This window comes from Tachysurus vachellii, chromosome 9, assembly GCF_030014155.1.
Source record: "Tachysurus vachellii isolate PV-2020 chromosome 9, HZAU_Pvac_v1, whole genome shotgun sequence".
Taxonomy (NCBI): domain Eukaryota; kingdom Metazoa; phylum Chordata; class Actinopteri; order Siluriformes; family Bagridae; genus Tachysurus; species Tachysurus vachellii.
The window spans coordinates 2,766,765-2,780,899 of record NC_083468.1 but is presented as its reverse complement, the minus strand read 5'-3'; the positions used below and the strand labels follow the sequence as shown (position 1 = coordinate 2,780,899).

The window sequence follows — 14,135 nt, the reverse complement described above, 5'->3', positions numbered from 1 at the left end:
TTTTTGTCACTCTTTCCTCACTAACATCTGCCGGTCGTTTTAATAAAAACCTGTCCGGTCGGCATATCGGATGCAGTGTAGTCGCACAAGTTCAAATTTTTTAACGGATCCAACGCTCAAAACGGATCCTCAGATGGTCAGCACCTCACGCAGCGCCTTTGTGACTCTCCATAGGAAATGAATGACTTCCTGTTTATCGGCCGTCGTTTGTCGTGTGCAGTGGAAAGGCGGCTTTAACCGAGTGAGACGCGGGAATCTGAGGTGGGAAACAGAGCACACGTGGTTGTTGGGGATCTTGTTTCGGCGGCGGCGGCTCGGATGCTCTCACTCACTCTCACTCATTTTCTACCGCTTATCCGAACTACCTCGGGTCACGGGGAGCCTGTGCCTATCTCAGGCGTCATCGGGCATCAAGGCAGGATACACCCTGGACGGAGTGCCAACCCATCGCAGGGCACACACACACACACACTCTCATTCACTCACGCAATCACACACTACGGACAATTTTCCAGAGATGCCAATCAACCTACCATGCATGTCTTTGGACCGGGGGAGGAAACCGGAGTACCCGGAGGAAACCCCCAAGGCACGGGGAGAACATGCAAACTCCACACACACAAGGCGGAGGCGGGACTCGAACACCCAACCCTGCAGGTGTGAGGCGAACGTGCTAACCACTAAGCCGCCGTGCCCCCTGGCTCGGATGCTCGTATCTCAAAAATTTGCTCGTATCTCAAGCCAAAAATTTGGTCGAATCACAGCTCGTATCAGAAAATTCGTATGTCAAAGCACTCGTATCTCGAGGCATCACTGTATCAAGAAACAGGATTAAGAATGGAGCGTGTGTAAACATCTGAACTGGTTCATTTGTGGAGTTTCGGTTATTGTGTCTTGTGTTCTGTACAGTATGTAAACATCTGTTATGTGAAACTGCTTATTCAGGGCAGGACGAAATAAATATAATACAATGTTTATGATCCTTCTTATTTATTTTTGGAATGAGTAAGATTTTGCAGATTCCTGACCACAAAAAAATCCTACCTGTGTCCCAACCAGGATGCATTCCCACCTCATGCCTGGCGTTTCCGGATCTAAATCCACCAGGGATTTGAAGATGATTAAATGAATGATGTCATTTAAAAAAAAATTGCTCTCATTATTTCATCTCGAGTTAATTTACACCAGGAATTCAAAACCACATTAGATCGATCGGGATGCAAACTTTGAGCTGAGGTTTATGTTTTGGTCGTATGTCGTAACAGATTTTCTGGTTTTGTAAATAAATTGTAAAAATAGATTCTTTTTTTCTATTTTTTCAATTTAAGAGGGATGTGAACTTTTGCACTCAACTGTATGCTTTTTAAATTGTGTATTTGTTTATTTTTCGATTCTGCTGAAACACCGGACGGTTTTTGGGAGCGGTTTGTGTGAACGTCCCGTGGTTGTGTGTCCAACATACTGTAATGTTCATGTTTAAAAAAAATAATAAAAAATCTAATTTAATTATGACGTCATTGTACGGTCAGACTGCAGCTGTTCCTAGTATATCCAACTTACTGAACATTGATTTGATCTGATGTTAGTTTCTGAAGCCAGGAGAAATTTCAGATGTGTTCTTTCTGTCCGTTTGTCTTTATTTCTTCGTTGACATTTAATATGACATTCATACTTGAATTCAGAAATTAAACAGATTGAAATTTTAGTTTTGAAAATTGTCTTGTTATTGAGCTTGAAGACAACTGGACATTTATACAGATGTACAATGTAAAACAGCTGTAAGGTCAGTGTGAGGAACACAATGAGAACATATGAGGAACACAATGCATTAAAACAATATGACAAAATGATGAAATATTTTTCTTAATTCAAGCTTAAAGCTGATTATGAGCAAACTACTCATACATTCATGTTTGTCATCAGTAACGACGTCTAAACATCACACCTACATACACACAGCTGCATTGTCCTTCAATGAGAGCAGATTTTAACGTATAAAACAAAACGTCGTTTCCACGATCTTTAAAGGTGCCGTAAGCGATTATTTTTGTGAAACTTCCTTTGCTTTTTCTCAGCTGTAATTGAAATATCTGTTCAAAGGAAAAAGTCTCTGAGGACATATGCGTTAAATAGGTAGGCAAAAATCACAAAGCGCACCTTTAATGCCTAAAGTAACAATCATTTCAAACCTTTATTTCAAACTGAGTTGATTAACCATTTATTTGATATTTAAGAGTTAATAAATGTTCATAGTACACAGTGTTTAAAAAAGATTCTTGGCATATGAGACGTGTGTGTGTGTGTGTGTGTGTGTGTGTGTGTGACCTATAGTCCTTAATATACAATCCATTCTGCTAGCTTACATTCTGCCTTGCTTAAAGATCATTATTATTTACACTCACTTCATCCTATTATTTTTTTCCCCAACGCAACAAATTATACGTCATTCAAACACAAGATATTATTATAAGATGTTATGAGCTCCAGATAAAACTTTTGTTTTTAATGAACCCAGACCAGTTCAAGTCCCTCAGAAACCTCTTACAAATCCAGGGCTGTTTGTGTTGCTCTGTATTGCTGCTGAATGAGCGCATGACATCACATTGTAGTGTCTTTAGCACCACGGGTGTGTGTGTGTGTGTGTGTGTAAACTTGTTGGGTTTCTCTCAAGGTTTTTTGGGCCGTTCCAGTTTGTGACAGGACTCAGTGCTGTCTGAGTCGCTGTGGTGCTTCCTGTCGTGTGACTGCTCGGGTTTACTGCAGCGGGTCCAAGAGGGAGAGCGCAGGTAGCTTCCTCTGCCTGGGTAATGGTGATAACCTGACAACACACACACACACACACACACACACACACAATAGTCAGATACCATCTTTTTATGCTTTCACACTCTAACATAAGCTCATGTCCTGGATTTTAGAAAAAACTTTTTAGCCGAATTGTCCATCACAACCTACTTAATAAAGACTTCCTCTCAGCCTTTCCCTCAGTTCCATCTGATTTCCTCTGACTGCTTGAGGATTAAACACAATTTGCTCTTATTCAATTCAGTTCAAATAAATTTATTTGTGTGGCGCTTTTAACAGCTGCCATTGTCTTAAAGGATCTTCACATAAATATAGAAACAGAATACAAATGTTAAAGCTTAAAATTAAGTTCCTATGTATCTCTTAACATCTATCCACAATAAACAAGCCTGAGGTGATGGTGGTGAGGAAAAACTACCTGAGATGATATGAGGAACAAACCTTGAGAGGAACCAGACTGAGAAGTGAGCCTCATCCTTATTTAGGTGACACTGGATAAGAAATAATGTCCTTTATACAACAGTTTGTAATTGAGAAAGAATGCTCAGAGCATTTAACTGAGACTGGATGTGTGAATTAGGACCAGGTTGATCTCAGGGAAACAGGATATTTTTACTTTCAGCACGTGGTCAGATATGAAACGTGAAGCGATATAAAAACCGGATTGCGTTCACACCACAATTCAACTCCACTATAAACTGTTGTAGAAAGTACATTATTTACATTGACATAATTTCCTGTGATGTGTCACCTAAATGAGGATGAGGTTCTCTTCTGAGCCTGGTTCCTCTCAAGGTTTCTCCCTTATATCATCTCAGTTTTTCCTCATCATCGTCCCCTCAGACTTGATCATTAGGGATAAATGTAAGAGATAAAAACTGATCTATTTCTGAGCTTTAAAATGTGCATTCTATCCTTATGTATCCTTATGTAAAGCTGATTTAAGACAAAGTCTATAGTTAAATGCCCTATAGAAATAAATTGAATCAATTATATTTGTGAAATTACTTTTTAAACTCCTTGCAGTTTGACCCAAACCCCACAGGTTTAAATGTGAATACAGATACAGATAGCTGCACTGCATAGTGCACTGTACATAAATTAATAAATAAAACAGAGGGAAATAAAAGAAACGTTCTTATACATATCAAAACAAAACACTTACACATATAATTTGGATATTTTCTCTATTAATATACATCAATACAATATACAATATTCATAATTAGAATAATAATAATAAATATAATTATCTGTGAAACCGAACTCACGTCACTTGATCGTTTTGACAATTTACAGAAGGGGTGTACAAACTTTTGCACTTATTTGTTAGCACAGTAATTAATTTTCTTCCTCCAAATCATGTCCGTTGCTTTTGGATGTATAGGGAGTACATGGGGTATATATATATATATAATTCATTAATGTAGAATATATATATATATATATATATATATATATATATAGGGAGTACGTAAGATGACCACAAGATGGCGCTCTACATTGATGAATTCTCAAAAAGATAAAACCCAAATAATCCTGAACTCTCTGAATGTTCTACTGACCATAAACTATTTTTTTTAATGTTACGCAATAATACATTAATTAATTTAATTTAATTAACTAATGAAATTAAATTAATTAGTTCCTACATGATGTGTTCTGTACCTGCTACCTGGCTACATTGCATTGTGGGATTTTCACAAGCACATTGGACACAATGGGGAGGGGGAGGGGGCGTGGGGGGGGGGGGCGTTGGTAATTCACTTCATGTAGGATTTTTGTCCATTGTGAGTTGCCTCCTTCTCTTCTTTTCTTTCTCATGCATTCCATACCAAGACACAATCTGTAACACTAGGACACAATGAGCTAACTTTTTAAATTAACGAGCAATAATAAATCATGTCTTACTGAGATTTATGAAGTCAGGTGTGAGTTCTAATAAATATTTCACACAGTTTTAGAACTGCATCTTAGGAACACTGAGTCATGTAGGGTTTTATGTGCATGTGCTTTAGATTGGTCATCGTGTGGAGACAGTTGATCAGGTAACACTTGGAATTCCAGTCAGCTCCTTCAAGTTCATTCAAGTACATCGCTTGGGCATTTGAGTGACGGCTCATGAATATGGACGCAGTAACGTCTGATCTCATACTGAAACGTGTCTTTTTTTTCTTTTACTGTCACTCTCTCACTGTCTCACTGCCTCAATCTCTTATTGTCTTGCTCTTTCACTGTCTCTCTCTCTCAATGTCTCATTGTCTTTCTCTCTCACTCTGTCTCACTGTCTTGCTCTCTCACTGTCTCATTGTCTTACTCTCTCACTGTCTCATGCTCTGACTGTCTCACCGTCTTGCTCTAAATAGAAAAAAAATGTATTTTTATCATTTATGTGTTTAATGATTTATGGTTATTTCTGTGTGAAATCCCTTCTATTGAATAAGACATAACATTCGCAGCTTGGCAAGTTGTTACTATAGAAACAATACAGTTGCTGAATGAAACTTTCTTAACCGATCAGTTGTTAGCAATATGGTTTCTTATTTATAGCTTGAAAAATATCAATAGCTGTCTTGAGCTGTTTGCTGCCAACATTCGCAAAACTAAATTTAGGTCCCAAGATGAACAGGAGTAAACGTTGGCGTTTCACCAGTCAGCTGACAAGGGAAAAGAACAGGGTTTAAGGAGAGCAACAGTGAAAATTCATCAGGTGGATGAAACACAGACACAGAGAGCTGAAAAACTCCTTAGAGGAAGTCCACATTTATAATCACACATTAAAAAAAATGTCGTGGTCTTAGACTATTTTTGTTGCTTATGGTCCTGAGCTCTGGATCAATGCTGCTCAACAAACAGGATTTTAACTTGGAGGTGTTTTGTGATGCTTGGTCTTGGTCTTTGCAAAGATTTTCCAAACTGTTTGTAATAAAAGCTTGAAAGGATTTGATGCTTTTCAGTCTTGATCTTGACTTGGAATCTTATTTGGACTCAAACCTTCTCTTGACCTCAGCCTCTCTTGAGACTCGACCGTATCTGGATCTTGGCTAATCCTAGTCTTAGATTTGACCTTGGTGATTTTCACTACAGCTGTATTTCTAACGTTCGGATCACTCTACATTTCACCGAACACAATCTTGCTGTAGTTCTTAACAAACATCTAACATACTTAACTCTGTTTCTTCTTTAGGCATCCAAACTTTTGTATCCACAGATGCCACTCAGGTGCTTCTTTAGATCATTTTATCTGTGGACACTGTGCCATCTGACCCTTGTATGTAACTGGACTAGAACTCAGCTGCATGACTAGTTTTCCTCCTCCCAAGTTCTCCTATAGGGGGGCACGGTGGCTTAGTGGTTAGCCTCACACCTCCAGGGTTGGGGATTCGATTCCTGCCTCCGACTTGTGTGTGTGGAGTTTGCATGTTCTCCCCGTGCCTCGGGGGTTCCTCCGGGTGCTCCGGTTTCCTCCCCCGGTCCAAAGACATGCATGGTAGGTTGATTGGCATCTCTGGAAAATTGTCCGTAGTGTGTGATTGCGTGAGTGAATGAGAGTGTGTGTGTGTGCCCTGCGATGGGTTGGCACTCCGTCCAGGGTGTATCCTGCCTTGATGCCCGATGACGTCCGAGGTAGTTCGGATAAGCGGTAGAAAATAAATGGATGAAAGTTCTCCTATTTCACTCTATTGCTGCTTTACCTCCATGAACATCCTGTTCCTGACCACATCAGAGTGAAAACTCAGAAGCCAAAATCTGACCTGAGGGCATCTTCTCTAGTGTGGCAAAAACTCGATCCACCATCCCTTAGGGTGGAAACGTCAAGACTGTCCTGGAACCCAAGTGTTAGAAAAAACATCTGAGTCTCCAAATGAAGACTAAATTCCTCCATCTTCACCAATTAGCACCTATTAAATTGATTAAATCATACTGTATCTCTTGACTTCCTTATATCTTGTTTTCATTTCTTTCAGATTTTCTTCCCTTTTTTATGACCGAGACGACTTTCAGCGCTTGAAGCCGCTCTATAAAAAGCTGTCTGGATGCAAGAGGAGCTTTTTTCATCTTTCTGGCATTTACGTCTTGCGTCTCTCACAGGACCAGCCTCATGACTGTGATCCGGTTTCTGCTCTTTAGAAACACTGTACGCTGTTAAGCTGCACTTCTATTTGATTCGAATGCCATTTAATCTGCAAAGAGAGAACAGTGAGTCAGGCTTCCAACTGCTCCCAAACACACGTCATATGTTGTCTGTGTATTTTCTCTGCTTTGTCCCATATGACGGCCATTAGAAAGCCTGCACGCTTCAGCTGATGCGTAGGAAGATAAAATGCTGCCGTAGTGATGGACAGACGAGCTCGCAAGTCGAAAAAAAACATCCATATATACATGACGACTGAAACGCTGCTGGAATCGAATACAACATTCCCTTCGTTTTTTTTTTTTTTTTTACTTTTTATCGTCAGATAAAAACGGATGCATACCGTATCCATCTTTATCAAGATTATCTGTACTTCAACTGTACTTCGTTAATTCCAGATTAAACAAAGACTCGAATAAAATGAAGCATCTCCTTTACCTCTCTAGAAGCAATGATTTCTGTCTAATTAAAAAAAAAATTGATAACATTAGCTAGCTATGTTCAAGTAAGTTCTTTGCTAATGCCAGGTTAGCATAGTATCGAATACGGTAGTTAATAGTTTTATCAAGCCGAATACGGTGAAAGAATGGCAAATGTTGGTTTGATATTAAACTCATGATCTATCAAGTACATAGCAGTAGCCTTTTATATGAGATCAGATGAGATTTTAAAAACAGTTACTTTTCACACGTACACATAGCATTAAAGGTCTCCGATGTTTGAGAAGTGCTTCAGAAAATTAAGTCGGGACGACAAACTAAACAAAAATCAAAACAAACCTATAGCCAATGAGCAGAAAGGGGCGTGTCTTGTCAATATGGGCGGAGAGAGTGTTCAGTGCGCATGTGTGACATTAGCAGAAAGCGGTTTTAACATTGACATGGAGGATAAAAACAAAGAAAGAAAGAGAAGAAAGACTTACGATAAGACAAGAAGTAGGACGTGTTAATATAGGATCAGCTTTCCAGCGCTGGAGAGAACTGAAGGAGCAGGAAGTTGGTCACATATTCACAGATTGGAGTTTCCTGAGTCAATAACTCCTGAGCTAAACGCTGTTACTACACAAATAACACCTCTTTTCTATCGTAGTGATGTAGAGACGCAGCTACAACCGTGTTTTGTGTAGTAACAGTGTTTAGCTCAGGAGTTATTGACTCAGGAAACTCCAATCTGTGAATATGTGACCAACTTTACTTAAGACGCCGAGGCGCTTTTTTCCTTCTCGATAGGTGAGTAACGTTGGTTTTGTTTTGTTACACAGAACTAATATATGTCTTTGTCCTTTACATGATTATGCTTGTGTGTTATTTTTGCTTGTTTGTTTATTTGCAATCGTATTGTTCTTCCCTTCAGCTATGATAAAGACACGTTTCTTTCCATTAGTTGCCTGGGTTACGTATGTATGTGTGGGCGGAGCTATCAATACAGGGGTGGGACCCGTTTGGGTTAGGGGCGTGTTTGTTTTGTTGATTTCAAATTTCGACATTTGCTTTCAAACATTGGAGACCCTACATTTAACTTCACTTGATCAGTTAAAACATATTTTTTAGAATTTACATTAACTTCAGTAGATTCTTTAACTTTTACCTGAGATCATTTTGAAATATGATCAATTCTTTCCTTATGTATCATTTCCTAACACTTTTTTCATAGAGCACACCTGTATGTCACAGAGGGGTTATTGAGTCACCCTTTTCACCGTGATTCACTATGCACTGGACTACATACAGCCAGATCTGTAATGCAGGATTTTAACTCAGACTGTATCAGAATAAAATCTTTATCTATAATTGCTAATTGTTGTAGGACATCTGTCTTGATGCCCACGTCTGATTTAGAGCTGGACTACTGGAGCAGAAAGGGTTAAGGGCCTTGCTCAAGGGCCAAGAAGGCAGCTTAGCAGTGCTGAGGCTTGAACCCTGATCATCTGATCAACATCCCTGAGCCTTAATTGCTTGTGGCACCATACACATACTACTTCTTTAAGTGTTTAGTGTTGATAAACCAGAGTAATGTGGTAAACAATTATAACTGTCTGTGTTTGTGAATTCAAATAAATAAAAATAACACTTCAAAATTAGAAAGACGCTGCAGCAAAATCAAGCGTTAATGACCGCAACGATTCTCCAGAGAGGACTGTACGATACACGTAACTGTTACTATAGAAACAATAAATTAGACCAAGCTTCATTATTACTAACCTGTGATTTGTGATCTGTAATGTTTACTATAATGTGTCCAAATCATAAACAGGATGAATCCTCAGACATGAAGATTAAAAACCCATCGATAGTGTGAAACAATGACGGTCACGTTTGGATGATTGACAGACGAGGGCCAGGTGATTCATCTTGAATCAGTCTGGAGTGTTGGAGTGGTTTTGGATGTGTGTCTGTGTCCTAGACAAGGTCACACTCATGCCTCCACCCATGGCTTCTGTGAGGCACTCGACAGGAAGAACTTGATGTTGCCTCTCTTATGGATGTCCAATTAAACCCATTAGCCATGTGTAAAAACGTCCATTTACCACATGAGAGGCTAGACAGTGGAAGCCATACTGTCACTGCTCCAATAAAACCATCTGAAGTGTGTAGTGTGTAGGCGGTGTTTGGCTTCATTGCCCTGATTCTTCTTCCTCCTCCTCATCCTCTACACTTTCACCTGTGCAGTGAGGAGCTGCCACATTTCTCCAGGCTCATTACAGATGCATCTGGTTTCTCATGAAGGGAGGAAACATGCTACATTAGCATAGACGCCATTGTTTAGTCTGGAGACTCTGACTTTCTGACTATTTTGTACGGCTTTAACGACAATGAGACGCGATCAAATGAAAGAGATGAGTCTCGATGAAAATCAGAGCTTATGAGGTCAATTTGACAAAATCCTAAACATGAACATTTATGTTTTTTTATTTATTTCAAATTATTTCCAGTATTAGATGGAAAAGATTATAAATTTAAAGTGGTCTGTGGGCCACATTGTACACTGTAAACACACTCTATATCAGTCACCTTTATTTGTTTAACAATACCCAACACCTCATTATTGCATGATATTGCCAATGTTACATCCGCTGCGGCGCTCAGCTGTTTCCAAAAGCTGACAGAATGATGCACGGCTATGTCCAATAGCTATCGAGTGTGCTGTATAATTAGGTGGAGGATAAAAACCCCTCTTTAGTGAGCCTCTCTACTGTAAAGAGTCTGTCTGACTGCTTTTCCTCTCCTATGCTCTCTTTATAAGCCTCTCCACATGTCACAGTTTGTCCCCGTGCTGGGGAATGGAGCTGTTTATGCTACTGCTGCATGCTGCATGCTGCGTGCTGGAAAACCTTCAGCATTAGCAGCACTAGCAGCCAGAGAGAGTGTGTAATTTGTGTGGCTGGTTCCATACAGCAGCTTTGCTGTCACTGATGGTTATAAGAAAATACACCACACAGTATCCTGGAGACACTGTTTAATAAAAAAAAACAAGTGTAACATTCAGTGTACTCATAAATTTTGATCAATATGTCAGATTGGTCAGCTGTTCTTAACTTAGCTAAATGATTATTTTTATTCATTCAATGCACAGCAAGAGATTCTGTGCTCTATAAATTATTTATTGAGCCTTGCTGGAGTTCATCATGGTTGACCTTTATGTAAATATTGTTCATATTTTAACTTAAATACTCAAGATTAGAGTATTTGATAAGAATAGAAATTTTAGGTGTGTGTATAGCAGTTATTAAGCACCACTTTCTGTGTTTAGGAGCAAAAATAAAAACTAATGAAAAAAAACTAACCTATTTTCAAATCTATTGCAAGAGCTTTCACACAAATGTGGATCAGAAATGTACACGATCCTCGAGAAACTAAATGTCATTGAGTTACTGCAACTTTAAATAATATTTTAGATGTATATAATACCTTTCTTTCTAGTATCTTACATATACGTTCATGAACTCCTTCTTTTACAGGATGCCGTTACTTGTCGTTCGCCTAGACTTATTTATCTTCATTTCTGGATTTCTTTTAAGTTGTTACTATTAAACAATTGCATAATTAATATAAATAATATTTTATTTCAGTTTATTTGTACCTCACTTTGACAGTAAACAGTATTTATAAGATGTTATGCAGTAACTCATCAGAGTTATCACTGTTGGGCCCTTAACAAGGCCCTTAATGATATGGTGCTATGCTATGGCTGACCGTTTCTCTATGATTTTTTTGACAGTAAAATAAAAGCATAACATGGTGCTGGGTAATTAACGGGTTGCAGGTTTGCACCGTATCAGAAGAGCAGGGAGCTGTAGCATGAGCAGTGCTGCTACGGTGACGGATACACATTCCTAATTCCTAATTCCACATTCCTATATTCACACACACGCACACACACACACATACACACATACACGCGCACACACACACACACACACACACACACACACACACACACACACACGCACACACCCTCTACAGGACAGATGGCTGTTCTCTGTACTGTCTGTTTGCTACAAAGCTGTCACATTCTCTCAAACACAGTTGGGGGTTCTACAGAAATCAGACTTCTCCAGACTGGATTGCTTCTATTTTTTTCTAATCACTATTTAAAACCTACTGTAAGAACTATAAACCAAACATGATGACTTAATTCTTTTAATCAAATAAACGTTTAACCGTGCAGCTTGGAGAAACAACGTAGCTGCAAAAGACACGGCTTTTATATAAAGAAACAGCAGTTACGATAACTGATAACTGAAAAAGGATTTCTGCATTAATTATGCCATTACGCTATTTGATCAATAAACAAATACTGAAGCTCATTCATCACTCATTTATCACTTTTTTAGTAAAGTTCTGTGCAAATTTTGTGTAAGTAAATAAGTAAATAAATACAATTTTCTGCTGGATTCAGTGTGTATGCTGAGTAAGTGCATGCCTGACACAGCTCATTTGCATATTGGCCCACCCACAAAACCCCATAAAAGGTCATGTGTACAGAGAGCTGGGGGACGGAATGAATGATCAGAGGTAAAAGATATTTTGTCTCACTTCTATGTCTCTAATATATTGAATCATATGTAATATAATCATAATAATAAATACATGCTAAACCTAAAATAAACAGTATGTTCCAGATATAAAAGAGCAGTAATCCATGCAACTGATTTAAAATTTATTACTGGAGCTTTATTAGAATAGAAAAAGTTTCCTGAATATCGTTGCTGTCGGGCGGAAACCTCGTCCAAATGTCCAAATTTTGTCAATTTCATATTTTTTCACATATTGATGCTATTGGTCAGTCCCCACGTGGGTCTGTTATTTTTACAAGTTATTAACCAATCTAAAGTCTTGAAAATAGCTTGAGCTTGAGCGCAAATCCCTCTCTGTGGGAGAAGAGTCGCAACGAATCAACACGTCTTCTTAGGTAAATGTCTTCAAAACACTGGGCTCAAAGAAAAAAAAAATCTTGACCCCTGCTAGTTCTGGTGCTTGTCTGAGGACAGGAATTTAGTGCAAGACAATCCACTGCAACGCGGACTAAACCCTGTGTACTGCAGATAAGGTACGGGGTTTTTTTAATTTCCTGAAAAATAACGGTTTTGGAGCTACGAGGATTCCGCCTGACAGCGACGATATATAAAATTATTGCCAACTTTCTCCTTCAAAATAATTGGAACAAAATAATTAAAGTATTACACACACATGCATTAAATAAATACATTTTCCTTGGTTTTATACCTGATCTGTTTTTCAGCTTTTGTAGGATACCTTTGATTAAATAACTCTGGTATATTATAATTTTATTAAAGTTGAATATTTTATTAGCATACATTTATAATAAACTGATGATAAAGCCATCAACAGTGAGAGAGCCTTACAGAGCATACGATGGACTCACCTGCAGGTGACTCAGGGTTTTCCTCATCAGAATCGACGAATACCTCAGTCAGCTCCTGGTCGGACATGTCCGTGAGTTCTGTCAGGTCAAGCAAGTCGAAGTGAACCTCGAGAGACGAAACGCTGCTCAGAGGCTCTGCAAAATAACATAGTCAGGATTTGACGATAGTCACTGACTCATTTTGATAGCTTTCTTTATTAAAGACAAGTCATCATTTTTGTCTTTTTGTGGGACATCTGAGAAAGAAACTCTCTCACTGTCTCACTGTCTTGCTCTCTCACTGTCTCACTGTCTTGCTCTCTCAATGTCTCATGGCCTTACTCTCTCACTGTCTCACTCTCTTACTGTCTCACTGTCTTGCTTTCCATTCTCTCACTGTCTTGATGTCTCACTGTTTCGCTCTAAATAGAAAAAATTGATTTTGAAAAATTGAAAGTATTATTACAAGATCGAAAGCCCTGACACTGGACACTTCTTCAAAAAATTTTACTATGTAAATTAGGTAATTTTTGTTAAATATGCATATTTTTACTGTTTATTATTTACATTATTCATACATCATATATCATTCATACAAAACAGTTCGACCAACCAGAATCAGGTATTAGAAAATCTTTCATTCTTCATTCTTTCTATTTTGACAAAGGAACCTGTGAATTTTTGGATTTTGTTGATTTAAAAAATCTTTCTTTTCTATATGACAGGTTCCTGCATAACGACCGTTTTTAATCCGCTAATGTTCTCCGTTTGTCTTAAACCCTAATGTTTTTCATTTTGTGTGGATAAAGAAAGAAGACAAGAAGACAGGTATGGAACCAGACAAAATCTCAAGGCTTTGAAGTCTTGTAATGATTCTTCATTCCCTGGGGGGTGAACCAGACATAGAAGATGAGCCATTGCAGCAATTTTTTTTCGTTCTGCTTCTGGAAGCCCTCTTTCTTCACTCAGACATAGAAGCATGCATGCATAAGGTATGTGCTCACGGCAAGGGTCGGGTTTAATGAAGGCCAGGCTGTTCGATTAGAAGAGCCTGGAGCGAGGCCTGCTGTCCTTTTGATGATATAAATGATGATGGAAAGTCAGAAGTCAGTTAGTGAGACTTATTATTTGGTCCAATAGTTTAATCAGCTTCATATTTTTATGGATTTTTCATCTCCATCCTGGTAATGATCATATAAGATGTAGATATTTGGTGTGTTAACAGCGTTTGCAGGACCATAAAGCAATACTGAATATGTGTTCAACCAGAGAAGATGGAAGCAAAACAATTGAATCCTATGAATTAAATTTTTGCCGTGAACCTCAAGGA

At 38.5% G+C, this 14,135-nt stretch overlaps 1 protein-coding gene across 1 annotated transcript in view; it reads right to left on the bottom strand.

The window, feature by feature from the left end:
• Positions 1-1,725: 1,725 nt before the first annotated feature.
• LOC132851811 (dysbindin domain-containing protein 1-like) overlaps positions 1,726-14,135 on the bottom strand; it is a 20,279-nt gene continuing 7,869 nt past the window's right edge. Inside the window, exons 3-4 of the mRNA XM_060878832.1 lie at positions 12,827-12,961; positions 1,726-2,818 (exon numbers count right to left, since the gene is read on the bottom strand). Coding sequence (XP_060734815.1) covers positions 2,667-2,818; positions 12,827-12,961 — 287 coding nt within the window. The 3' untranslated portion in view covers positions 1,726-2,666. The remainder of the gene's footprint in view (positions 2,819-12,826; positions 12,962-14,135) is intronic.